The 27,357-nt window shown below is 41.4% G+C and overlaps 2 protein-coding genes across 7 annotated transcripts in view; one reads left to right on the top strand and one right to left on the bottom strand.

Moving 5' to 3' along the window:
* On the top strand, window positions 1-26,988 carry PIGH (phosphatidylinositol glycan anchor biosynthesis class H). Of its 4 annotated transcripts, none has more exons than XR_009729614.1 (5): window positions 1-373; window positions 2,303-2,512; window positions 3,150-3,233; window positions 5,337-5,658; window positions 26,855-26,988. XR_009729614.1 is itself a non-coding variant. In XM_061380480.1 (4 exons), the coding sequence occupies exons 1-4, from the start codon at window positions 197-199 to the stop codon at window positions 5,436-5,438; spliced, it is 573 nt and encodes a 190-aa protein (XP_061236464.1). In that variant the 5' UTR covers window positions 1-196; the 3' UTR covers window positions 5,439-6,564. The 4 variants fall into 4 exon arrangements, 1 of the variants encoding a protein (XP_061236464.1); XR_009729613.1 differs by lacking the exon at window positions 26,855-26,988 and adding an exon at window positions 24,048-24,066; XR_009729612.1 differs by lacking the exon at window positions 26,855-26,988 and adding an exon at window positions 9,814-10,179.
* PLEKHH1 (pleckstrin homology, MyTH4 and FERM domain containing H1) overlaps window positions 9,629-27,357 on the bottom strand; it is a 48,734-nt gene continuing 31,005 nt past the window's right edge. For all 3 annotated transcript variants that reach the window (XM_061380478.1, XM_061380476.1, XM_061380479.1), the window contains 14 exons: window positions 26,869-27,048; window positions 26,636-26,744; window positions 25,573-25,685; window positions 24,719-24,895; window positions 23,889-23,986; window positions 21,195-21,372; window positions 20,640-20,795; window positions 17,872-17,972; window positions 15,345-15,486; window positions 14,278-14,420; window positions 13,069-13,198; window positions 11,405-11,491; window positions 10,715-10,861; window positions 9,629-10,405 (listed from right to left, as the gene is read on the bottom strand). In XM_061380478.1, coding sequence (XP_061236462.1) covers window positions 10,229-10,405; window positions 10,715-10,861; window positions 11,405-11,491; window positions 13,069-13,198; window positions 14,278-14,420; window positions 15,345-15,486; window positions 17,872-17,972; window positions 20,640-20,795; window positions 21,195-21,372; window positions 23,889-23,986; window positions 24,719-24,895; window positions 25,573-25,685; window positions 26,636-26,744; window positions 26,869-27,048 — 1,938 coding nt within the window. In that variant the 3' untranslated portion in view covers window positions 9,629-10,228. The remainder of the gene's footprint in view (window positions 10,406-10,714; window positions 10,862-11,404; window positions 11,492-13,068; window positions 13,199-14,277; window positions 14,421-15,344; window positions 15,487-17,871; window positions 17,973-20,639; window positions 20,796-21,194; window positions 21,373-23,888; window positions 23,987-24,718; window positions 24,896-25,572; window positions 25,686-26,635; window positions 26,745-26,868; window positions 27,049-27,357) is intronic.

The following is a 27,357-nucleotide window of genomic DNA, read 5'->3' on the forward strand; positions in this document are numbered from 1 at the left end:
CCGACTCCCGCGCTGCCAATCCCGAGCCCGCGGGCCCGGGAGGCCCAATAGATGCAGCTCCGCCCGCGCGGCCGGAGTGGAAGCGAGGCAGTCGCGGGCCGCCTCGCAGAGCCATCCCTTTCCGCGGCCGGAAGCGTGCGTCGGCGCCGTACCATCGAGCCAGGAGCGCAGCTCTAGGCGGTTCCGGTGGGCCGGCATGGAGGAGCGGCGGTACCGCTCGGCGTCCGGGGGCCCCATCGCGCTGAGGGCCCGCCAGCACAGCGCCTCCTGCCGGGAGCTGGCGGTGCGCTGCCCCCGCCTGCAGCTGCGCTCACTCAGCGCCGTCACCTCCGCCGTCTGGCTGGCGGCCTACGGGCTCTTCGAGCTCAGCCAGGTACCGACCGCTCCCCGGGCCGGGCCGGGGCGGGCAGGCCGGCGCAGCACCGGCCGCTCCCCTTTCCGCCGCCCTTCGGACCTCTCCGCGCTCCCCTGAGTCCGTGTCCCTCTGAAGTCGCGGGGGCATTGGAGAGGCTGGTGGCAGCGTGTGTCCCCAGAGCCCGCCTCTATGGAGGGAGCCACCCTGCCTTTGTCGACCTGCTCCTGGCAACGAGGGTAGCCAGGGCCTGTGGAAAGGTGACCTCTGCGAATGCTGGGCCTCCTCTGTGCCTCGAAATGGTAGATGATGGTGAGCATGTGAAAAAGAGAGCTGTGCCAGCCGGAGTCTGAGGGCCCACGGGCTGTGCGCTGGTAGAATTTGGTGACTTCTCAGGTGCCTCTGTTGGTTTGTAGCCTCTTTCCAGACAGGGTAGTTGTAGGTATGGGTGTTAAGTGATGCCTGGCACATTCTTTTGAGTACCTACTTGGAGAGATGAGCTGTGGGAATCTGGGATAAAGGATATATTGAAGAAGGTGACTGTTAATTGCCAAAGGGATTTTTTAAGGAAGCACTGTGCTGGGAGTGTCATCTTGCCCATGTTTCACAGCAGGGGCAGTAAGACCTTGGCAGTGCAGATTCCAAAATCTGCTGATAAATCCAAAAGCATTAGTTTAGATTCCTGATCTGTGACCCATAGTTGCAGAGAATGACCAGCTTGTAGACTCAGACCAGTTATCTCCCGATTCAAGTTAGTAGCTTGACCAGAGAAGCTGGTCACTGTGACCAGTACTATGACTGTTTCACTTCAGTTTTTTCAATTATCTTTCCCAAGGAATGAAAGCAGAGATTGCAGTGTGAGTCAGCTGGCAGGCTTCCAATACAGAAAGATGGTTCACGTTTCTCTGGTTGGAAGGGAAGCTGGGCTCAAGTTTTATCTGTTACAAGAACATATACCCCAGCCAGTAGTTACCACCCACTGCCATCCTGTGTGGTTTTACATGTGCTCATGCAGCTTGTATGCAAGTGACTGCAGTCCTTCCTTTCTGCCAGGAAAGTCTCTGTCTCTGTGGATTTCAGTGTCCGTAATTCATGCTATTTTTTGAGAAGTCCTTTATCCTTGTGTTTGAATGTGGCCGTGGCTTCCTTATCTCACGTGGTGGTACAGGCCCAGCTTCAGTGGTAGGGCCATGCAGTTCTTCTGGTCCTTTAGGAAGTACCAGTTATAACTTTGATTTATGGGTACATGGCCTTGAGCTCTCTAAAAACATGTCCCAGAAATAGGCTGTAGTTGCAGACCTTTAGCATTTATTATCACATCTTCAAATGACTCACTGTTGCCTGTAGTTTCAGCAGTTCTATATTATTTTATGTAACAGCAATCCCAAGACTGAGCATACACAAGATGTTTGTCTTCAGATGAAGCACAGGAGAAGGCAGATGTTCTTCAGATTGATGTTTAAAGCAGGAAGAGAGATGAGGTTTGAACAAGTTTAGACTTGCAGTTCATAAGAAGAAAGCCACTAGGGCAGTAGTTTTTTTCTAAAAGATATTTTTTTACCCTCTGGGACTCCACCCTCAGTACTAGTTAGCATCTCACAGCACTTCTCTGTCAGAGTCGTCATCTCTGTAGCCTTATGTGTCATACACTGTCAGGGATGTAACTAGCTGGTTTTGTTTGAGATTTCTGCACTAAATTTACAAGGCAGTAGAATTTGGTAACTGTTTTCAGTTTCAGCTATTTATTTCAGACCATACTGTGAAGACTGATTTAAATCTTATTACACATATATCAGCCAGCCAGGTGAATAAAATGACTCCACCTAAGTAAAATTACCTTGTCACTGAAGCTTTAATATTGTAATTTACTATTGCAATATTACTTCCTCTAAAACTGTGTTCAGTTAATTATGATACCAGACCTCTGTCTTTGCTTGGCTTATGTTACAGAATAGTATGGTGCTTTCTGCTGCTATTTTCATCACACTGATTGGCCTGATCATATACCTGCACTTTGTGAAAATTGACCAGGAATCCCTGTTGGTCATCGGCTCACTCGGCATTCAGGTGACTTCATCCTATGCATCAGGGAAAGAGAGCACAACCTTCATTGAGATGGGTCGTGTGAAGGATGTGGTTATAAATGAAGCTATCCATATGGTAATCATACAAAGTTTTTCTTCTTGTGTATCTGTGGGCACACTCACATCCAGTACATTTTCATGAGCATGATTAACCAGAACAGTTAAACACAACATTGCCCATAGCTTTACTGACCTGAAGCTTTGCTTCAGATTTCTCTTTTGGTTCTCTTATATGTTCTTTCACCCTTAAAAGAGAACTGAGGCCAAACAAATAACCTCAAAAAAACCACTGACACTGAGCTAGTGGTTTTAGTTCTTTGTGTTATACTGCTTTTACAAATCCTGGTGCCAAACTCCACAAGTAGTCAAGACAGAGATAAGAAGATAGACAACACAGGAGATTATTTTTCCTGTTGCTGGGGTTTTTGCGAAGCTAAGAAAAGCAAACCTTACCCTTCCAGCATGTGTGTGTTGTTTTCAGGTTAAACATTTAATAGGAAAGAACACAGGTTTTTTTTTTTCTTTTTTCTTTTTTTTTTTTTTTTTAATTGATTGAAGGGGGGGAAAGCTATAGATACAAATCTGAAGACTTGACTGTGGCCTGGGGTGATCGGCCTTCAGTGCACGGAGTTGAAACACATCTTTCTGTGATAACACCAAGCACTTTGATAACATTTTCAAACTCCAGTGACTTTGTCTTGTTTGTCCTGTAGCAAAAAGTTATCTACTACTTGTGCATCCTCCTCCAGGACCCTGGAGATCCTCAGGGAGTGTCTGAGGTTGTGCCACTCTTTCAGGTAAGTTTGGCTGAATTGTGCAGAAATCCAGATCTGTTGTCTTTGTGCATGCCAGTTGAAGCTTACCTTCATTCCACTACAGGTAGCTGATTACGGTTGCCTTTCCCAGACTGGGCCTTCATGGTGGGTGGTGTTAGAAGTCTCATAGAACTACATACCAGAATGTTTTTTGCATCTGCTCTCCATTCGGAGAACAGGGAGTTGTGTCAGTCTGGACCCAACCACAAGCCTGCATGAACGAGGAGTCTTTGGCTCACAGTTCAATGTGTAGTCTTACACTCAGTGTTACCACCATAACTATGGCACTATGCTGCAGTTGATTTTCTCTTGGCTTAGCATGCCAAAAGTGGTCATAAAATCTTATTGGCATTAGAATGACTGCCCCGTCTCACCCATTGACAAAGATCACAGTACAAGCTTGTAAGCAATTCGCTTAATGTATAATAACTTGTTTGATTTACCATTACCCTGTCTCCCCTTTCTCATATCCTACTAACTTGTTCTGACTGTTCCAAATCCCATTTTTGGGATGGATTTTCTTTTTGCATGTACATAACTAGCACAACAATGCCCTGATCCTGGAGTGGTGATAAGTAGCACAGAGGTACCTCACATCTTGGACTGATGAAGTTTATGGCCCTCTCTGTCCATCTTACTTCACCTACTGCTTGCGGCTGTCATTTTGTAGTCCACATCCAGTTTATGACTAGATACAAAAAGTCTCTAGCTAAATACTTGCAAATATAAATAGACTATTCCATTTATACTTGCTCCTAACTCAGTCCCACAATTGTAAAGATGTTTACTAACAGTAATATAAATTATTTCATATTTAGTCAAGGAAAAAAAAAGGACTTGCTGGAAACCAGCAAGTAATGAACTCCAGAGAGCTGCAATCAGGAAGCTGGTTTTATACATGCTCCTTTCCAGCTTCAGAGAGACTAGCTGGCATTTGTGTAGTTTCTCCTTTATAGCTCAGTGCTGAGCAGTTTTATTTTCATGGAAGTATCTCGGCATTGGTAGAGTTGACTCCACCAGCAACAGAGGTACAGAGAGAACTGTGTGAGTATGCACTGATAATTCTCACTTCAATGTGCAAGTTAGTATGTTACTTAGTTTTGAAGGAGCAGTAATTAGTAACTTTATTGCATCTCCTTGACTGAGTTCGTCTAAGTAAATACAATTTACGATGTCACTGAGCCCAGGAGCACTTCTGTGCTGAACTGACCTATCGTTCTCTTAAGCAACACTTGCAAGGAGAGGTGTTTGATGGACTTTACACAGTAGTGCTGTTTTGGGAGCTCAAAAGTCAGGGGATTATAGGGATTGTGGGACTGGGAAACTTTCACCTTCTTGCTGTTTTTAGTGTGGTCCAGGTTAGAAGCGATAGAAAATCATTATACTTTGACCACCATTGGCTGTTTGTATGAAATGATGTTGCTAGTTAACCTTCCAGTGTCCTTTTGACAGTACTAGCAGAGGCTAAGGGCCAGGTGTCTAAATTCCCTGTCCTGAAGGTAGATTTTTCAGGGTGAAGGTCTTCTAGAGGGTGGATTGGTGTATAGAAATCTGCTGTTCGATAGGTCTAGAGGGAGTATGGCCCAATACATGGGTTGATGGACTCGGAGGTGTGGATGTTCTTCCATGCTGTTCCTGTGAGCAGTGAGCTGTGGAAGGGGAGGATTTCTGGTTTGGTGACAGATTCAGGCTAACTGCAGAATGGTGCTGCCTGTTTTGACCTGACAGTTTCAGGGACAGGTGTTTCCAGTCACAGAGCAGGTGCGGCTTATGGAATGGCTTTGCATTGCTGTATCAGCAGTTCCACCAAATGCCTCTTGGAGTTTGGCAAATTATTTCTCAACAAACATGTAAAAGGGAAATCTATTCTTTGACATTGACTTAATGTGAGAAAGCTAATCAGCTACAGATACCTTGCTGTTGCATTCCTTACACATGCATACATACACATATTCTGGTAGCTTTAAGTCAGCCATCTCTACATTCCTTTCTCTGCCTGAGAGTCTCACTAGTAAGAAGTTAAAGCTTTCCAGCTCTTTTACAGCCAGTTCAGAGCCTGATTCTTTGTTGTTTCACTTATTCTAGAGCTCCAAGCCACGTCTGGACTGCTTGATAGAAGTGTACAAAAGTTGTCAAGAAATCCTGGAGCAGAGGAAACCAGCTCCACCATCAAATGGAATAAAATAGTAAAAATAATTTAAAACATCAAGGCAGCGAACTTGGAGCAGGACTCGGAGAAACACATGGAAAAGTAACCACAAAACTGCCCTGTGGCTTTTTATATTTACATGAGTGGTGCGTAAGTACAGTGATGTTAAGGCTAAAGGCCTGCAGCCTCATAGAGTTGTTACAGAAAATGGCAGCTCAGCACAGAAGCGAACCTTGAAATCCTCTGCTCTGAAGACAGGTGATCAGAACTTTTTAGACTCAGACAGAAGCGTGTTTTTTTTCTTGCCTCTCCAGGAAAGAGTATGGGGAAATAAGGCAAAGGGAGGCAAGAATATGTGTCAGATGTTTAGTTTTTTGTGGATCTGAAAATTATGCTTAAATAATAATCTAATCCTCGCCATACTGCCAAAAATAGGCTTGTTTTTTTTTTATTTAACCCTTTTTTTGAAAAAAGCATGTACCACTCTAAATACCAAAGTTGATGTTTGGGCTGGGATAGTAACTTCCTGATCCACAGCAGGATTTCAGAAAAAAAAAACAACAGAAAATTAATATATGCTGTTGCACTATATTATGTTTAATGAAATAAACATAGGAGGGCAGACTTTGCTCTCTTTAGGGATTTGCTGGAAAGAATCCCATGGGAAGGGGCTCTGGAGGTAAGAGGGGTCAAACAAAGCTGATCATAGTCAAGGATCACCACCTCTAAGCTCAGGGACAGTCCATCCTCATGAGCAGGAGGTCAAGCAGAAATTCCAGGAAGCCTGCAAAGATGAACAAGTTGCTCCTGGTGAAACTCAGGACACAAAAAAGCAGCATACAGAAGCTTGGAAGCTTCTTCCCTGGTGGAAGCAGGGACAGATAACCTTGGAGGAATACAGCAACACTGCCCGTGATGCAGTTAGGAAAGCCAAAGCCTACCTGGATTTGAATCTGTTGAGGGATGTCAAAGGCAACAAAATGGACTTCTCTAAGTACATAAGTAGACACAGTGCTGAATGAGGCAGGGGCATGGTGACACAGGACATGGAACAGAAGTGGCATTAAAAGCACCACGTCAATTGCTCTGAGAATATGAGGAAAACGCATTGGTGAAAATAATGGTAACAACTGTATGAATGAAGTTTCATTGGTCTGTGCTCTCGGGGGTAAGGTTGGGAAATTCTTTGTAGATGAGCTGAGAGTTACTGTAATCTTTACCTGGTATTTTCCTCTCCTTGGTTTTTTTTTTTTCCATGACTCCTTCCTAATGTAGCTGAGAATTGAAATTTCAAACCGAGCTAAACCAGGATGTTGGCAGCAGTCTGGTGTCATGCTTCCTTTGCAGACAGTGCTGTACGATGCTTGTCGACATCCTCTGTAATTAAAACGTGCCACATTCTGTCACGCGATATGGGAGAGATAAGGTGATTTTTAATTTTTTTTCTCACAATACCATGAAGCTTGCAAGACACAGGTTAGCTCATGGCACAGGAAGCATCCTGGTGGTCCAAGTGAAAGGCAGCAGCTTGGGGGTCTGCCACTGGCTTTGTGGTGATGTTGTCTAGGTTACTTCATTTTTTATGGTTTTCTTTCTCATAAATACTTCAAATGTTGGGGTTGGCCAAATTTTTAATTCCAGTGCTGCTGTAATGTAAGTTGGTAGGTCTCTCTGGAGTTAGTGAAGCTGCACCCTGATGCAAACTCTGTTTGGTTGCAAGTCCCGGAAGAAATGCAAAGGATGGGTGTTGGGGCAAGGGCAGAAATCAGCCATTAACAGAGGCAGCAGGCCTTGGGAGCGTGACTGTGTAAGTGACTATGGTAGAGGTCCCTTGACAAAGAACCATGTGGTACACTTGAGCTGCATATGGCTCATAACATGGTTTGATCAGGTTGTGCTGCTTCATGGGGGGGAGAAATGGTCAAGGCCCTTGATGAGCAGTATGGCAGCAGGAAGATTCACTGAGCCACGGGGAGAACATGTTAGAAAACATTGTCTCAGCAGAGTGGTCAGAGTCTTGGGCTCAAGTGTGCTGGGAACATTGACTATACTGTAAAAGTCCCATGAAGTCCTGAGAATGTGCAGTGCAGAAAGTACCAAGCAGCTGTGTACAGGAGGAAGCCTGAAGATTTTAGATACCTTGTGAAGAAGTGACCATCTTGTGCCCATGGGAGTGCGCTTTAGTTTTCCACTAAAGCTAAGACATCATCAGCAGAGAGAAACAAGAGTAAGACTAGAACATGTTTTCATCAGGTATGCGCCTGGATACCAAACTCAATCGTCATCCATTTTTGTTTACATTGAGGCTATTTTGGGTTTTAAACTTGTTTCTTTATTCTGAGAATAATACAGTTGAATTCATGATAACTGCATTTTATTAAGGACAAACAGAAATCTCACAGTATCTCCCTGCGTTGTACATACACACAGCAGTTAGGAAAACAAAGGCTTTTGTCATCTCATTCTATCCTGCAGCAACAGTCATTGCCAGAAGCATTGATTAAAATAAAAATAGTTTACCAAAGAATCATAGAAAATGGGTATGTATAGAGGATTGGTTGGTTGAAATCAGGTGAGCTATAAATTGTAGAATCATAGAATAGTCAGGGTTGTATGTGCTTCATTTGAGTGGGGTGGTCCCTGAAATACTCAAGTATTGGTGAATATTTTTAAGAAATAAGAAAACTTTGTCACACTTATCCATTTAAAGTGCAGTTATGGCAGAAAATACTGAGCTTCATGACAGCTCTTGCTTATTCAACACCTTGTTGGCCCCAGTACAAGTCTCTAAGGTCAGTTTGTTAGCAATGTAAGGCAAGTACAGCCTCTGAACTAAACTGAAGACGTTTATGCCTTGAGCATCCCCCGCACTGATGGCAGCTCAGTGTATGTTGATGCCTCTGAACTGTGAGCTGGAGACGTTTATGCCTTGAACAGCCTCAGGACTGATGGCAGCACAGCTTATGTTGACGCAGCTTTGTTACTGGTGGAATACAAGCAGCAGGCTGCCAACAGTCCTTCAGGTAGAGGAGGGATTGTCAGGCACAGGTGACTGAGGGAGGAGGAATAATGCTCTCTGTATTCAAACTGGTGTGTGTGTGAGAGAGAAAATACATACACAGTCTGTCAGGATATACAGTCACTTAAAAGTATCTAAGGAAAAAAAAAAAAGACTAAATACCTTCTCAACACTGTTTTTGGCTCAGAAAGCTTCTACCCTTTTCCAGATCTTCAAGGGATGCTCCTCAAATTCCTAACAAGTGGATACATGACAGTATGTGTAAATCAGGTTTGTGTTCAAACAATCCTTTCCTGCCATATTGTTTCCACAACCCACTATGGGGTGGTGGTGTTTTTGTTGGTTTTTGGTGTGTGTGTGGGGGTTGGTTTTGGTGGTTTTTTTTTTATGTTATAAAGATGCTGATAAGGGATAGTTCAGAATTACTTTTGTCTGTCCAACGTTCTTCTCTTTTCATTTGTAGCTTTGCACCCATCATAGGCATGAAACAAAAACTTCATGAAGTATCAGCCCTGCTCTGTGCATTAGTTGGATGTTTCAAGGCAGGTGCAAGGGAGTGAAAAAGCTGGTATGGTTGGTTGGTTCATTTGTGAATAGCTTTAGTTTGCTATTGCTGAATTCTTTCTAATGGTTGGATTCACACCGGTTTAATTTGGGAAAGTTGCCCCTGAATGCGTAATTGCCACGAAGTTGCACATGGCACTTTTGAAAGTGCAGTTATTTTAGAATGCTTATCAAAATAGCTGAACTCAAGCCAGGCAGATACAGATTTTTTTCAATAAGAATTTTTCCAAAAAAAGTCTTCAGGAAAGGCAGAAGAACAATACTTGAGTACACATTTGCTGACTGCCTCCTCCTTGCTATGGTAGCATGAAGGAAGCAGGAGTTTGAAAGGAGCAGCTTCTGTTAAGTCAGAATGGCAGAGCTGATTTGGAAAGATCTGTTCCAGTTACTGAAAGACAGAAAAAGTACAAAATTTGCTTGCCCTGTCTTCCATTGTCTGAGATGATGTGCAGCTTCAAACACACCCTGAAATATCTATTGCAGTGATTACAGAAAAAGTCTCTGAAAGTCCTTGTCTGATGGTGGAGCACATGACACATTGCAGCAGAGATCTAATGTTCATCTACTGTGTAGAACAGCATCAACTCCCAAAATGCATCAGTCCTCTAGTCCCGGGCAGTCTGAGTTCTCAATATGCAAAACCAGTAGGCTTCCACCTTTATTTAAAGTTGAAAATAAATTCTTGAGTACCACTGAACTCTTACTCTCTATGTCAGGTCTGAAATTAACCCTTGACTTGCATCATGATTATTCTTGTCAGTTTAGTTCCTCTTCTCAACAGCGTCTTCTTTCTTTCTCTCTTTCTTTCTTCCTTTCACATCTGGAGCAAGGAATTGGAAAGTTTCTGTCCTCTGAAAACTGAAAATGGCAGTCATCAAAGTGCACAATCATGTGCTTGTAAGCAAAGCAGTAAGATCAGGAGATGGAAGAAGAACGGGTGCAAAGAAGTGACTGGAGCACTGTGCAGGCAAATTACCTGAGGCATGGTATTCTGGATGGAGTGTGGCATGGAAAGGAAACTCCTGCACAGTCCCCTCATTCAGTATTTTTTTTAAGAAGACACTGTCTCTACCCACACCAAGGAACTCTGTCTATTATTATGCAAAAAGAATCAGAGCCCACATTAAATTCATGTGTGTAACTAGCAAAATCATAGCAGTCTGCTATTTGGTACACAGCAGTGGGAAAAAACAAAACAGAAATCCAAACAAATGAAAAAGCCCCAAAGTAATTTGGAATCAGCCCTCAGAGCAGCGTGGGCCCCTTGGTGTTTCGGGGCACGGGAGGAAGAAAGCACCTATTTTCAGTCTCCCAGAGCTTGTTGGCAGACGTTTTGCTTCGGGAGGGCTGTGTAGAAGATAGGAATGAAGGTGTCGAACAGCAGTTAATATAGCTGGCAATAAGAAGTGTTGCTTCAACAATCTAGGAAAACAGAGAATGATTAACTGTAAGTCAATTAGAGGCAAGAGTGCCCTTTGATTTTTAGAACCTATTGACTGCATAACTTTTGCAAGTGGCTTCCTCACATGCAATTATTCCATTTTGAAATGATAGTATGTCTAAGAATCAGGTAGAAAAAAATCTCCTGATTAAAGGTTCCATCTTACAGGGACTTACTGAATGCATACAGCTAGTGTGGCAGCCACATGTACCAGTCCTCAGGGCTTGCACAAATTGCCCAGCTGTGATGCTGCCATCTAGAAAGAACAATACTGTTCATGTTGTAATTACCTTTGGAATTGCCATTGTGAAAAGCAGTTTTTCAGTGCTGTTTTTTCCAGAACACCTTTCTTTCTTTTGACTGACTACAATCATGAAGTCATCTCGACAGCCTCCAAAGGTCAGCACAGAGGAATATGAGTAAGAAACCTTCAAGTGCTGTAGATAACAAAGAGTTTGAAAGAGTCATAGTTCTGTAAAAGAGAAAACGATCACCTTAACCTAACGTTTGCTACATCTGGCAAGAACACCAGATCTTCAGCAGCAATAGGCAGCTTAAATAATGGGCTTTATAGGCAATAGCTGCTAGGGGAAGCTCAAGTGAGAACTGCATTTCTAGTTTTCTCCTAGCTTGCTCAATGCCTCCCTGCTTCAGAGCAATAGTCCAAACTTTGTTTTATCTCAGATGGTGTTAGTAAAGCATATAACACTGAGATTTTGCAAGATGTCTGAGCGTGTTTACTGCCCATTAATGAGGCAGTTAGCTGTTTCATGAAACCCTACCTTGCACTGTAGCTGTAATTTTCCTTTGTTTATGTAGCATTCAAACATAGTACTGACTGCCCTCATCTCTGACTTCTACAAATTAACTTCTGGATCCACTTGAAGTTAAAGACAAACTTTCAATGACTTTAAGTGGACTCAAGGGACTGTTTTTCTGTGGGAAGTAAGTTATTTTGCTTCAGTGTTCCTCACCCATACCATAGTGTTATAATCCAGTATGCTGATACCATCTTCGTTCACAGCTATCCAGACTGGAGAATCTTCTAATGAGGAAGGCAAAATAGGCTAGAGAGAAAGAAAATGAATTTAGATTTTTTTTTGACCACCACACAAATATGTTTCTAACATAAATCTTGGGGTTTAATGATAAAGTGAAGATGAGCATCCCATAGGCTTACTGGTCTGACCTGGTTTATTTTTTAAGAGGATTTTTCTCAAAAACTGGAATAACTTTCAGATTTATGTAGAATTTTGGGACTACTGGCACAAGAGATGCAATGATAATGATGGCTTGAGATTAATTAAATTCCACCAGTGTAGTTAAAGCTGAAGCAAGTGCTAGGATAGAGCAACAAAACAGCAGTTTTGCTCTGCCCTGATGCTTGTACTGCTTTCATCAGGCAGGCAGACAGTGAAGCCTGATGGTTTCTGTAATACCAGTACACCCAGTACCATCACATCAAAGCAGTCTTCTTTCTTACAGATTTTGACACATATCCATCAATTATCTGCTAAAGACTTACGTGTTACAGCCAATGACATCAGTGTTCCCTGGGAATGTGCTATTACTTGGGCTAATGCTTGGTCTTTGCTGTTCAGCTACTGAAAAGTTATAAACTATGTCAATCATCAGAAATATCAACATTATTTAAACTCTGTGTGGAACTATTCTATATTCCAATTCTTCTGTGGTAACCTCAAGGACAAGTAACATTTTCTGCTTTTACTCCTGACAGTGGAAATAACTCTTTTTTAAAACTTCTTGTATATTTAGTCAAGAGGTCCCTTTCATCCTTAGACTTTATTCCATAACGATAGCAGCTTTGACTTCAAAGCAAGAGACATGTAACCAGGAACAAGACTTATCTCAAGCTTTCAACAGAGGAGGTTTCTGCTTGGTTGGGAAGACTGTTGATGCCAAAACAATTTTTCAGAGAGCCACTATGTGCTAAAACATCAGTTCAGGCAAGGGCATTAGGTACAGATCCCTAGCCTGTGATGGGCTGAGGGATGGAACAAGCTACTGGGAGAAGCACGCCCTCCAGCTGTCCTTAGCTCTCCTACTGATGCCTCTGGGCTGGCAGCTTACTCCAGTACATGCTTATTTTTTTTTCTGCAATAGGACATTAGCAGTGCTTGACTCTAGTGTGGCAAGGAAAGCCACACGAGCTCTCTGTGTCAAGTAGAGAACAGGGCTGAAAGTACCCATTCTCCTTTTAGCTAGCATCAGCTGCGGGATGTGATTTATGGGGGACTCTTTCCTTCCACTCCCCCAGTGGTATGTAAATAGTATTTTCTAAACTATCATTGCAGCCTTGATGACCAGGGAAATTCCAGCTTTATCAAGGTTTATAGGGAGAGCTAGTACCCTGTATAATGATCAACTGTCAGTCAGGGAACCTTCAGTATTTATTTACTGAATACTGGCAAACCCTAGTGTCTAGAATATATTTCTCTTCCTTCTTTCTAAAGTGGCACCTTCTTTCCGGTATGTGGTACCAGACCTGATCATTCAGAACAGAGTATTGTTCATTTTTTAATCCTTCCGGAAGTAGAAGCACTTTTAACTGGTGTAAACAGAGGTCACAGATACAGCTCTGCTCAGTTCACTCTCAGGAACAGAAAAAGCACGTTCCAGTTACCTTAGCAGCAAATATTTTGGTTCCAAAGAAAGGCCATTTGCGGGCTACTGTCAAATAAATTCGAATGCATTCTGGTGGAGAGCATCCCTGCAGCACCATCCACTTTGTTGCCAACTTGTCAGCCAGTTGCCTTACAGAAGCCAAGACACAAGACAGCATTATTTACTAATGTCTTCCAAGGAAAGGCGAGTCAAACATAATAGTTGATAAATGTACCTCTTATTCCAAAAAGGCCATTCTACACAGCACTAAGGACAGGGCTTTTAGCCCTGACAGTTATGAGGGTTGCATAACCTCAGTTTATTTTAGCATTTTATCTTCCATCATTATTTTACTACTAGTACACTGTAATACCCAGGAATCCCAGTCACATATGGGTTGTTCACTGGTGTATATATTAAACAACTGTAGCTACAAACACTCGGGCAGCTGTTACAGTAAAATCCTGTCCAGATTATATTCACATTCAATTATACTCTCACTTTAACATGCTAACTTGTCTGTAGTATGCTCTATGTGGAGTGGCAATATATTAATGCACTCTTGATTTGGCTCAATAGGAATGGTTTGGCAGTTATCTTGCTACATGCAAATGGAATTGCTTCCAAAAGGAGGAAATCATGTTAGTTCCACCACTGCATCACTAAGTAGCTTTGGATCTGTAAGATGACTGTTCTCTCTCTTTAAAACAGTTAGCTGAGATCCACGGCAGCATCTGAATTATGTACTTGAGTACTGGAGGTCTCTGCATTGTGTGTGAGAATTCCCAAGACAACATCAAAAAGCCTTGCCCAGAGTATGTTCTACCAGAATTATTGCATGGCCTGAAGCAGCCCATATGTGCTGGCTTTATGGCTGGTTGCAAATGTTAGGCATCTGGATTCAGTTGACACTTGGGGGAAGGGTAAAACAAAAATTCAGAAACAATTCATCTTAAACTTAGGATAGGGTTTGTTGGAACTGAGATGCCCAATTTGGAAGTGAAAGGCTTAAACTTCTTGTCCAAGGGGAAAATTAGTTGGTGATTTGGCTCATTTTATAACAGTTAACTGCTGTTTTCTTTTAAAGGAACCTTTTCCTGACACTTGGTGGTTAAGTTTCTACATCAAATAATCTTCACAGGGATCCTTCAAACTTCTTAAATATAAAGACAGAATTTTGCAAATAAATTTGTTGTCAGTGCAAAGTATAGAAGAACCAACAGTTTACCTGAGCTGCTCCGAAGTAATGTTTTGCTTGTAGCGTTTGGGGTAGAACTTATCTAAGAGCTGGTGGAGAAGGTGCTGCATTTTCGATTGTGATGTTCCCCCAGGACTTGAAGATCCTGGTCGATCCAAGTCACCATATTCCACCTAAGACAACGTTATAGTTTATAGTGTAACAGAACTATGGGGGTGGGGAGCACAGGAGAGGATAGTGCAATAGAACATTCCATGAATTCCCATACTGATAACTCCTGTGTCTATTAGTCATGCCAAAAGACACCATTAGGCTGGGGAATTTTGTCTACAGCATTTACCATAGTAAATGTATACAACAGAGCAACTACTGAGACATGACTGCCCAGGAAATTCTTTACCGATCTAAGACAATGAAGCAAGATCTTGTTTCAGCTACTTACTGTAGGGAGACACTGTATAACTGCTAAGCTTTTGGGGTTATTTTCAATTGGTCAATTAGAACAACAGTGTATTTCTAGTTTGGACAACACTCCCAGCTTCTTGATCTCAGTTTACACTGTTTTAATAAATGACACAACCAGTTTCAGCAAAGTAAGAAACTATTATCCTGCTTATCATGCCCACAACCCATACTGTGGTTTTTATCTGATAAAATGCTAATGCAAGCCTGGAGATCTAACGGAGGATCCTACCTGATGCTCTTCCTAAGGGGCTATTGGCAGTATAACAAGAACATTTTTTACTATTAATAGAATTTTAGTAGTGAGACCATTTGCATATCTCTACTAAGGCACTACTAATTGGAGCCTGGGGGATACTCCAGGCTCACTGTTTCTTTATAAATATTTTTCTTCAGGAAGAAAGGAGAGACACTCCTATAGTACATTTCTCTACAGCAAGAGGTGTTCTAGCAACATACATATGCTGGTATAATGTGTTTGGCATGGTACATCTCAGACTATGTTTGGTTAAAAAAAAACCCAAAACAACAAACACTTCTGATGTAAAAGACGGCTGCTTAGTCAAAGACATTCAGTGCACAGCTGAAGTCCCTGGAGGACAAAAGAGAGGATTTCTGCCCATAACCATACTCACCTGAGCCATCAGAGCCACCATTTCCAGAGCTAATTCCTTATTAACAGGAAACCTTCCATTGGCTATTTCATTGCTGACTTGGAAGGCCAGCAGCAACCGCTCACGGTCTGTCTCACCTTTGGCCTGGCTCCGAAAATATAGCCTAAAACATAGAGAGGATTGTGAAGATAGAAAGATATTGTGAACTGAAAATAGAGGTGGAAACTTTAATCAAGGTGAGTAAAAAATAAGAGCGAAGTGATTTTTTTTGCCCTCTTTCTCCAAGGTATTTGGAGATTGGGTATTTCAGGGGTACTGGAACAGAGATTTGGAAGCTGAGGTGCTTCCCTTATGAACCAGATCTGGGCAAGGAGACTCAAACATGCTTTCTATCTTTGGAAGCCATTTGAATTCTGTAAACCAATCACTTCAAGATAGGGAAGCCTTATTAAATATAGGTAAATTGGTGTCGATTCATCCCCTTCAAGTACAGACAGGCAATATTTAAAATATGGTCTTCTCTGCTTATCACAGAATACAGAGCTACCTCTGCTTTACATGTATAAACTTCTACACAGAGGTCCTGTAGACTTGTAATTTTTACCAGCTTTGGTTTGACCACTTACACTGCTATTCTTATTTTAAAAAGTCTTCAGTTTGCTTCAGCAGGAAGAAGATGACCCAATTAGCAGCCTTTATTTCAAAAATTGAAGAATCATTTTTGTAAGTGTTTTTATTCCCTTCATGCTTACAATTCTTTAACCCAGTATAGCAAGATGACTAGTGGAGGTTGAAGACACCAGCTTGGGGAATGCTTCCCAGAACCTCATGCCTGCCTATTTATAGACCACACCATCTAATTCAAGTATCAATTTAAAGCTGCATCTTTATATTCCACAATACTACATATACTCCACAACATACTACTATATATATCCCACAATATAACACAATATAGTCATTCCAGTGGGTCAGTTTATTTTCATTTTAAGATTAACACCACCATTAGGACCGTATGTATTGACCTTACACATGTCATATCAGAGTCCCTGGTGTTAGAACAGCCCAACCTTGGAAACACCTTATTAAAACATCCTTGTGTCCAGCCTAGGCACATTCCAGTCCAACAAAATACCACAAAGTTTCATCCCTGAAACAAATACTGCCTTCTGGGTCAAAAGCAATAACTTATGCCTCCACCTCTGTTATACCAAAGGTGACAGAAATCTCTTTCCACCGTTATAGTCAGCAAGATCTTCACACATTGTCCTGGGTTCAGCAGTAACAGTCATTTTTCTCCTTCTTAGTAGCTGGGGCAGTGCTGATAGTAGCTTGGGAACAGCGCTGATAACACCGATGTTTTTAGTTGTGGCTCAGTAATGTTTACTCTGACCAAGGACTTTGTGAGTCTCATGCTCTACCAGGGAGGAGGGGAAGATGGGAGGAAGCAGAGACAGGACACCTGACCCAAACTAGCCAAAGAGGTATTCCATACCACAGCACATCATGCCCAGTATATAAACTGGGGGCAGTTACCCAGAAGGGCTAGATCACTGCTCCAGTCAGGCCGGGTATTGGTCAGCAGGTGGTGAGAGGTTGTATTCTCTTCCCTTGTTATTTCCTTTATCATTATTATTATCATTGGTGGTAGCAGTAGTGGTTTGTGTTATACCTTAGTTACTGGACTGTTCTTATGTCAACCCATGGGAGTTACATTCTTTTGATTCTCCTCCTCATCCCTCCAGGAGCAGGAGGGAGGAAAAGGGGGGAGTGAGCAGGCGGCTGCGTGGTTCTGGGTTGCCAGCTGGGCTTAAACCACGACATACATTCAATACAGAAATTTATCTATTTTTGGTTTTGGGGTGGTCTTTGTTTCACCTGAAAAGAGAATTCACATGCAGAAAGCCATTTCTTGTTCTCGTATACAGTTCTCCATTCACTACAATTCAGAATTCACGTCTGTGTTATAAATGATGAACTTGTTCCAAATTTTGGTTTAGATCTTTGCCTCATACTTCCCTTCTCTACCATCTCTCATCATCTAACTTGTAACATTTCTTTCTTTATAAAGTCTGGGCACTGCTACTACATGTCTCTTTTACAGTTCAAGCTATTTAGAGTATTGTTCTTATATCTTTTTCATCTTTGTGATTCTTCAGTTAATTGCAAGTTTCAGCATATTTGTTTTCACTGGTGATTTTTCCCTCAGGTCTCTCCTCCTCTCACCTAACACATTAATTACACTTTAGGATCTAGGCAAATTAAATTGTGCCAAGTATATTTTATTGTGCTACAGCTACTTGTTAACTCATTTTAAGTCTCCTCTGCTATTGCAAAGTGGTTTTGGTTTTAGTTCTAGGCCATATGCCTTCTTTTATACATGTACTACACACAAAAGTCATCACATCTCATGTAGGATTTGAACTCATCTTAACTAAAATAGTTTTGGCACTAAGTACTATATATTACTGGACATCTACAGAGATGTATGCCGTCTAGAAATGTTTGATTAACAGCAGTAGTGAGGGCAACCAGCAAAGCACAGTACCTGTTCTTATAGGTCAACTTCACAATTCTTGTGCCACCTTCGTATTTCCCAGGATGCAATTCTTTTAAGGCTTGTTCCCATTTAGAAATGACATCACAGATCTTTAAATAAAATATTATGGAGAAAGGATAGATAAACTGAGGTGAAATGTATAGTCAAGGCTTGAGGGGAAAGTACGCGAAGAAGGTATTGTGGAACACAGAAGATAAACGAACAGACTGGATCAGTATAAACAACCAAAAGTGACAAGCAATTCCTTTTTCTATTACACAGTATGTAATAATTAAAGCATTCCAATTGAAAACTCAAGCTCTAATCTGCAGGGAACCATGTGTAAATGAATTCTGGTCTCCTAGCAATCCTGTGGTTATGTCTATGTTAGCATGTAGCAAAGCCCAGGAGAAGATCTGCACAGTGAAACACCTAAGACTCTATGCCCGAGTGTATGAGTTTCAAAGTGTTTTCCTTTAGACTAGCTTCAGTCTGATCAAATGGCCTGAAAGCTTCCTACTATGTTGGATCACATCTTCCAGTTCATGCTTCATGTAAAAAGAATACATTTCATGTTTTGAACTTGCTCCTTGATGTGAATCAAAGCATGGTTAACAGGAATGATTGGTAGGTTTGCTTCAGAGTGCCCCCCTGAGCCAAACTAAAGGACTAACATATCTTCTGCATAGCAACTGTCTACATGCATGGCTAAACCAAACACCTTTGGGTGTGAATGTCCAAACTTTGGGAACATTTGGTCCTAGATTCCAACTTTGTACCTCAGACATATTTTTAGTAATAGCATGGTTGATTTCTTTGGTTTCATTCAGCTCCTACTGATTATTCCATTCCTTTTACAAGTTGCATAATAAAGGTCCCAACTTCTCTTTTGATAGCATCTCAATAAAAGGAATGTGAACATAATAAGCCACATGAAATACATAATCAGATATGCTAATCCTCTCTTAAGAAGCTACTGAGGTTGCTTTTGCAAGTAAATAATAACCAGTTAATATCCTGTAAAAGTGATGTCTTTGATAATCTCAACTCCTCCATTTACTTTAATATCTCCTCTCTCCAAACAGTTCTTTAGCTACCAGAAAAGCTCCAGATTATCTGATCTGTATCAGGCCATGAAAGAGAAATACATAATTTGGCTCCCCCTGAGGTAGTGTCCTATTTTCAACTGTCTAATTTAAAGTTACTGGTATCTTCTCCCTCTGTTGTCCAACGTGGAATTTTAGCTGTGTAAAACGATGTTCCTTACAGGTATCAGGGACTCTTCAAAGTTGTCACTTTGAATGTGACAACAAATGTTATCAGTATGACATCCGTATGACAAATCATTCTCCCAGATTTGTTCCAAAATCCGATGTGTCTCATTCCTGGCTAGCCTGCTCATTTAAGGCAGTCATCTGTCCACAGTGTGGGTAAAAATCTCCACATGAAAGGCAAATGTTAATACTCTGCTTTCCTTTTCTCTTGATGTGAGCCAGTCCTCTCTTTTTTTAAAGTGAAGGCTTAATTGGTAAAGAGCTTTCTTCCCTAAATACACGCATTGACAATGAAAGCTTTATTTATCAGGAGATAGCAAGGAGATACTTCATAAATATAAATACCATATATGGGATTTATATAGACATGCCAAGAGACTCACAGCCTAACACAAATTTGTCTCAATTAGGAGTTCACATTTGATGTTAGTTGTGACACCTGACCACGCTAGCTAGCTCAGTCATGTTTTAATTTTGTAGTCAAGACAAATTAAAACTTGTATTTGTACTAAAATCTAAGCTGACTTTTCAAAAAATGACCAATTTATCACCTACTAAACAGAATATGCTTCATCTTAACTAGTATCTCAGACTAGACATATAATTATAGAACCACAGAATCATTTAGGTTGGAAAAAACCTTTAAGATCATGAGTCCAAGTGTTAACTGAGCACTGCCAAGCCCACCGCTAAACCATGTCCCTAAGCACCACATCTACACATCTTTTAAACACCTCCAGGGATGGCGACTCAACCACTTCCCTGGACAGCCTGTTCCAATGCTTGACAACACTTTCGCTGAAAAATTTTTTTCCTAATATCCAGACTAAACCTCCTCTATTGAAACTTGAGGTAATATCCTCTTGTCCTATCACTTGTTACTTGGGAAAAGAGACCAACCCCCACCTCACTACAATCTCCTTTCAGGTAGTTATAAGAAAGTACTACGGTCTCCCTTGAGCCTCCTCTTCTTCAGACTAAGCAACCCCAGTTCCTCCAGCTCTTCCATGTAAGACTTGTGCTGTGTGTAAACCCTGCACCAGCTTTATTGCCCTCTTCTGGACATGCTCCAGTGCCTCAATGTGTTTCTTGTGGTGAACGGCCCAGAACTGAACACAGTATTTGAGGTGCCGCCTCACCAGTGCTGAGTACAGGGGGATGATCACTGCCCTGGCCCTGCTGGCCACAGTTTTTGGTACAGGCCAGGATGCTGTTGGCCTTCTTGGCTGCCTGGGCACAAGTTGGCTCATGTTCAGCCAGCTGTCAACCAGTACCCCCCCCCCCCCCAATCTTTTTTTGCCAGGCAGCTCTCCAGCCACTCTTCCCAAAGCCTGTAGCATTGCATGGGGTTGCTGTGGCTCAAGGGCTCATCTCTAAATACTAATCTAGATAGACAATACCGAAGTGTATTTGCTCTTGCTGCATTAAGAGAAATCTATTAGCCATTTAGAGGCTCTTGAAAGATGTATGCTGGATGTAGCAGAGGGGAAAAAAAAAAATTACCTTCATGTTACCCTGCAGACAATGTTCCAAATTTCTGCCAGAAGGATCATCTGTGAACAGAGAAAATCCCATGTGGGATGGTTTCCTCATTCCTGTCTCCTGGTTCAGTCGCTGGATGAATTCATCGACTGTTGAGGAACCATCAAAACCTACAACCTGCAATGAAAGAGGAGTCGGTTGATGATAGCTTTCAAGAAACATGACATTGATGGATATCACAACTACTGAAGCCTCGTTTCCTACAGAGTGGTGTCTGAGGTTTGACTGCCAGCTCCAGTGAAAGCACTTGCATATTGTTTCCTCTCACACCGCATTCTTTCTCATACTGTGAAACTTGTGACATCTCTCCCTTTTCCCCAGATACCTTTTCTTCCTATGACCTGTAGAGCTGAGGCTGGATTCCCTTCATTTGCTCAGGAAAAATGGCAAGAAGGAGAAACAGCATCTATTTCCCAACATCTGATACATACAACACCACGATGACACCAACATGAAGGAGGCAGGTTATGATACAGGCCTCTAGTGCCCAGAAGAAAGGCAGCTGTGGTAGCTCACCTGATAGGTTCCGTTCATGAAGTGCACTGGGATGCTGAAGGGGAGTGAGTGGTGGTAGGGATTTCTCAGCAGGATGGACACAATCTCCATCCGGGAGGGCTTGGCTTCTCGCTCACCAGTTTGCACAGTGCGGTCTACTGATCTCTGGCAGTAGATGGCATACTTGCCTATTTCACTCCTACATGAAGACGTGGAGAAAAGCCACAAGTATGCTTTAAGTGCCATGTCCTCTTCCACTTCCCATGCCATGACAAAGAATTCTTCCCTTTTGCTCAAGCAAAGATACATCTCTATGCAGACATCCTCATTCATCTCAACAGACTAACAGCTCAAGTGAAATGCTACAAAACAAACTCCAACTCCAAGGATCTGTAAAATTAAGGTAGACAGTGGACATTCTAGGAAGTGCAAGAGCACTCCCTGCTCCTAGGTGGACTGGACATAGTATAGGAATACCCTCTTCTATACCCTATTGCCATCATAGTATCTATTAAACCAAGACCAGCTTACCCTCCAACTCGTCATCATACCAGCAGAACTTAGTTATTATCATGTCAAGTCCTGGTAAGTATTAATAATAAGTCGTAATGCACTGTCTCACAGGATTATATAAATTGTGTTTATCAATTTACATAGTTATAAAATTCTAAGTTTGCATGTATTAATCCCATCTATCAAGAGACAGAGATTCAAAGCAGGCTCAGGTTTGTTGGCAGTTCAATACAGCATTGGGATGGTTGCTGATACGATCAGTTTACTGTCTACTGACAAGAGAGCTGCAATGAACAGCACCAAAAGGATGTAAGTTTGCACCTTTTGCAAAAATGTTTAGAATGCATATACTGAGTAAGTTCTGAAATTGAAGGATTTATATGAATTTATAACTGTGCTATCACTTTTCAGGGGAAATTAATTTCATTCAAGATGCCTTCAGAAGCTCAGTACATGATTAAATCTCCAGTTAAATCCCTCCAAGCAATATGGAAGTCAGGAGCTCTAGCATCTTACATATATTTTGTATATTGCTCACCTCCCCAGTAATTCATTTACACAATTTTCAAATTGAGAATCATGCTTTGGTGAGAAGCTGTTGTGTCTGGCTTCCAAATGCTCCTGAGCCTTGTGTCTTCTAACCTAGAACCATACCCCCACTGTTCTTCCTCTCTTAGAGACCAGATATATACTCTTAAGGTCACCTTTCATGACAAAAAATAGCTAGAATGAAGATCTAGTGTAAATCTAGACCACAGGCATTACGCAGTGTAAACATTCTAGTGTACTGTTTGCTGTATGAAACAGCGGAAGCCTATCTACTTAACTGGTCAAGAAACAGCCATACCTGCTCCATCTAAAAAGACACAAGCCTAAAGCTAGGCAAAAGGACCTAAGTCCTATTTAGCAACTGCTCTAAATGTAACCTAAACTGATGAATATAAGCACAGTTTGCTGTCATTTCTGTATGCTTTGATGAGTTCTTTTTTTCCTAGCCCTAATGTTGTTTCATAGCTGGATTGTATACATACATTTCCTCTTTGCTTCTACTTAAAGTTTATTTGTTATAAAGGTACTCTGAGGCTAAGAACCTGGCAGACCATCAGCATAGTAATGCTTGAAACTGATGCAAACCAATTTCACAGAGCCCAGGTCATCCTTATGGAATTTAATAGTCCCTAACAGTAGAGTAGCTCCACTGCTGAGTTTGTGAGAATGGGCTCCTTTGAAGAGGTGGTAATGAACAAGCTTTTAACAGCTGGTTTCTAGTACTAGCCAAAAGATCCCCAACAGGTTGCCTTAGCCAGTGGAGAGAGAGCCCAAACATCAAGGAGTACTTGATATTTGTATTTTTGCATCTGAGAAGACATAGCAAATGTGAGGCAGCATGTAAGAAAATAGAAAAAATATTGATATATTGATAGGAGTACAGAGATTTCCTTTGCAATACCTGACTTTCAACTGAATTTCAAGGAAGACTTGTAATTGAACAGGAATATTTGTTTTAAATGAAACCACTCTTACTTATGTCTTAGCAGCAGTATATTGTTGCAACAGACAGTTAGACATCTCTAGCTGTGACCTCCCAACCAAGGGCACAGGGAGACTTGCTGAAGACCAGATCACCATGGAAACAAAGAGCACAGCATGAACATGGGGAAAAAACTTCTGCCTTACAGTAGATCTTGCACTGTTCTCTTATAAGGAAAGTGTTAGGTGCCAAAGAGATAACAGAAAACAGTACTAGCTTGTATTTCAGGTTTGTTAATTTTTCCTACTTTTTATAATGTTCTCTGCCTCACTTCTGTCAGTATGCCTACTAACCTGGCAGCAGAGTGTAATTACCTAAAATTCTAATAGCTCATTCTAAATAATTACTTCGGGTTTTCTGTTAATAAAAGAAAGAATCTGCATCAGCAAAAAAAAAAAAAAAAAAAAACAAAAAAAAAAACCTCCCTATGTAGCTCTAGTTACATCTGCAGAAAGTTCTTTTGCTAGTAGTGTAAGTCGCTCAGTTTGTGAACTAGCTTAATATAAGCAACAAAGTAATGTGAATGATTGAAAGGGCACCATACTGTTTGGAAGCTTCTGTTCCCTCCCTCAACTTACTGTTGCAGGTGTGTGTTACAAAATTGCTTCTATCTTTATCCACGGTGAATGCAAAAGGCAACCAGCAGACGAAAATGCTCTTACAGGCTTTACCTGGGGTCAGCGTGTCGCTGCAAGTGCTGTTTGATGTACCAGAGGAAGTGATGTTGAGGCAGGAATAGAGGAGCACACAAAGCCAGGAGTTGCCAGCACTGTGAACATAAAACTGGACATCATTCTTGTTCTGTACTTCTTGCCTGTTGTCTTTCACAGAGCACTGCAACCAAAATGTTGGACGGTGTCTAACGCTTTTGGGAGAGACCATTTTAGACATGTGGTTCAAAATGCTTCAAAGGGAAGTGATGGTCAGAGGACAGACTGCTCTTTTTAATTTTGGTTGTTTTTTTTTTTCCGTAACTGCAGATTATAGCAAAGAATACACTGGTGAATTTTTATTTAAATTAGACCCATTATTGTTCAGCCAGATTTTATTTTCTCATTTGAGTTGGGAATATTATAATCAAGTATGTACATTCATGCTGCAACTTACTCATTTACCCAATAAGTATAGTGCAAAAATCAGATTTCATGCTTAATAGTAGTATTAATGATTTGCATGCTGTTGATTAATTAAAATGGAAATAAAAATTAATACCACGTGACAATTATAGCTAGCCAACACGAGCTATGAATTTTGATTCTGAATATGGTCCAAATACATCATTTGCAACTGGCAAATGGTTAAATTCAAACTAAAGTTTATTTTGCATGTAGGTTACATTTGCAATGTTTTTCTTCACCCATTAGCACTGAGATTCTCTTTCCTCCAACACACCTTTAGTATTAGCACAGTTTTATGCGAACCAGTCTCATGGCTGATTATTAAAAATATGGTATTAAATAAAAAGCATTTGCAGAGTGAAAGTGACGAAAGGGAAACTGACCTGAATGACTGACTGGTTCTGGGGCTGTCGGCAGCTGGTCTGTTTAACAAGCTGACAGTAAATTTCATTCTGCAGCTCAGTATGTGTCAAGCAGACCTGCAGTGCTGTCTGGGCGAGTGACACGTGGTAATCAATAGAGGGTGCCTCCACAGGGACATTGATGAACAGCTGACAGGACTGTAAAAGGGTGGAAATTAGTCAACGGAATACAGCCATTCTTCTCTGGTACTTTCCAGACCAGGTTTCTCCAGATGTATTACAATTAAATCTAAATAACCTTGAGAGGAGGGAAGAGAATAAGCACTTCATTCCCGTCCTTCTCTTTTAGTTGTGGAAACTAGAAAATTCATTCAACCTCCACCAGCCTGAGGAGCGAACAAGTCAGCAAGAGACTTGAGGGGAAAGTGTGCTTCCTGTCTTCCACACCTGTGCTTTACCTTGCTAAGACTGTCCAGTCTTACTGTTGATTTTACACTTAAAGAATGCAAAAATCAAATCTCCAATGGCTTCACCATTGATCTTACTGACACAACTGAGTTTGCTAGTAAATTGTTTCTGTTTCCTTCAATCCAACTATTAGAGAGCAAAGGGGAATATATATAGCTAACTTTGAAGTGTAAAGCCTATGGGGCTATTGCTTCTAAACCTAGGTTCCCTACAAGTAAAAGTTAAACCTCCAGAGGATCAATGACACCTAATACCTAACGGTCCTATTATAACTAAATGACCCAGCAGGCTTGTCTAAAGCAACCAATGGTGGCAGTAACTGTTGTGACAAACAACAGGAGCAAAAAATATTGCTGTCCCAACAACAGAGCAAAATAATCGAAACCCATCAATGTCTGTTTAAATACCTTAAAAAGTTTCAGAGCTTCAGTCTGTAGAGCCTCTGAAGGCAGAGTGGTGAGAGATGTCTGCAACCCATCTTTACTGTAGCACAACATAGGATGTTTCCACAGAGGACAATCTGAGGTAGCAGATGGGCAAAAAATGCTGGGTCAGAAAGAGCAGACAGATAACAGTGTCCACGTTGAAAAGGAGCCCTGATGAAATGGCAAAGCACCTAAGAAAGTAGTAATGAGATAGGCCACATTTATCTTTGGTGCCATTTCACTGACTTCAGCAAAGCCTGCCAGGAAGAGGGATTCACCAGCAGTATTAGCCATCAGTATTGCCATTTTCAATCCTGCTATGTCAGTTTCTCATCAGCTGGATTCTAGTGAGAAACTGCTCAGCTCTGCATTCAGTCAAGAGACACAAACTCTGCCAGAGCAGCTGCCTGTAATGGGGATATATGTTAGTGCAAGTCACTATTCAACAGTAAGCAAGGTTCACATACACCTCTAGGAATATGAGTGTGTAGGAAGAGTATGAAGTACAAATGCATATGTTAATACACATTTGAGAACATGGTGCATAAACATACAAGAATGAGAAAGTTTCAAAGATGATGAGGAACGGATAAACATGAATGTAGGTGTGAGGGTTTACATGTGCAGACAGAGGAACAGATGTGAAGGCCAATGTGCATGAAGAGCAGTGTGTATGAGTGTATTTAGAGAAGAGAGCATGTGTTTGTACGGTCAAGATTCCCAGGAATGGAAAATCAGGACTGACTATACCAGGAAAATTGAAAACCCCAGTTCTTTAATTTAATTTGAATTAATGTTACAGACATTTCAGATGCTTTGATACATTACGTGACAATGTGATGGACTTATCTAGTTTCACTACAATACCTGTATCCTCTCTGGAGATCTAGTTATAGATCTATAGGAACTATAGGAGAAGGACACTAGATCACATGCTGTTTTACTGCAAATCTCCTTCTTTCAACTTTGGCTGGATTAAAAGCGGGAATTGAAATTACCTTTCCCTACACTTTGCTACCATGGAAGAGTTTGTGTTTCTACTTACTAGGGTCTCCCTCTGCATCCAATAGTTTTCCAATGAGTTGTTCATATGATGTGCCCACTGTGGCATTACTGCTACCAGCTGCTACAGTCAGATGGTACAGCCAGGTATTCTAGGCATAAAGATGAAAACAGTACAGGTCAATTCCTGTTTTCTATAAAGAAGTTCAGTCTGTACACCCCATTTGTTCACTGATACCATAAAGGCTCGCTCTTCAAACAGACTGCCTTTTATACCTTCTCCTGTTTGGTGCGAATGAGTAAGTATGTGGGACTCTGGTCCTGTGGGTGAATCACCAACGTACAGTGAGATGAGACAAGTCCTCCACCAGTGGCTTCATAATCTTCATCAGAGTCACAGGAACGGTCTACTTCTTCCACTTTGGACTCACGCATAAGCAGATGTCCTAGGGGACACTGTAAGGAGGAGAAGCAGTTAGGTAAATGCAGCTAATCTCCCACCATGGACAGGGAACACTGGGAAAGAAAACCCAGGTCAAAATGTTAGCAGTTCTGTAAAATGTAAGAATTAAACTATAATTCAGTGTTTAATGTAATTATATAATCTTGCATTTCTATAGGATCTCTTTCATCAACTAAAGTACTTACAAGCTATGTTACTAATTCTATTATTTTTCTTGGGAGACCATCTAGAGGTCAGAATGAGAATATGCAAATAAAGAAGTGGCCTTTCCCATAAGGTACTATTTTCTTCCCATTATACTT

This window comes from Neopsephotus bourkii, unplaced genomic scaffold (assembly GCF_033783945.1).
Source record: "Neopsephotus bourkii isolate Nb327-2 ecotype Australia unplaced genomic scaffold, CSIRO-AGI_Nbou_v1 NB_1792, whole genome shotgun sequence".
NCBI classification, from domain to species: domain Eukaryota; kingdom Metazoa; phylum Chordata; class Aves; order Psittaciformes; family Psittacidae; genus Neopsephotus; species Neopsephotus bourkii.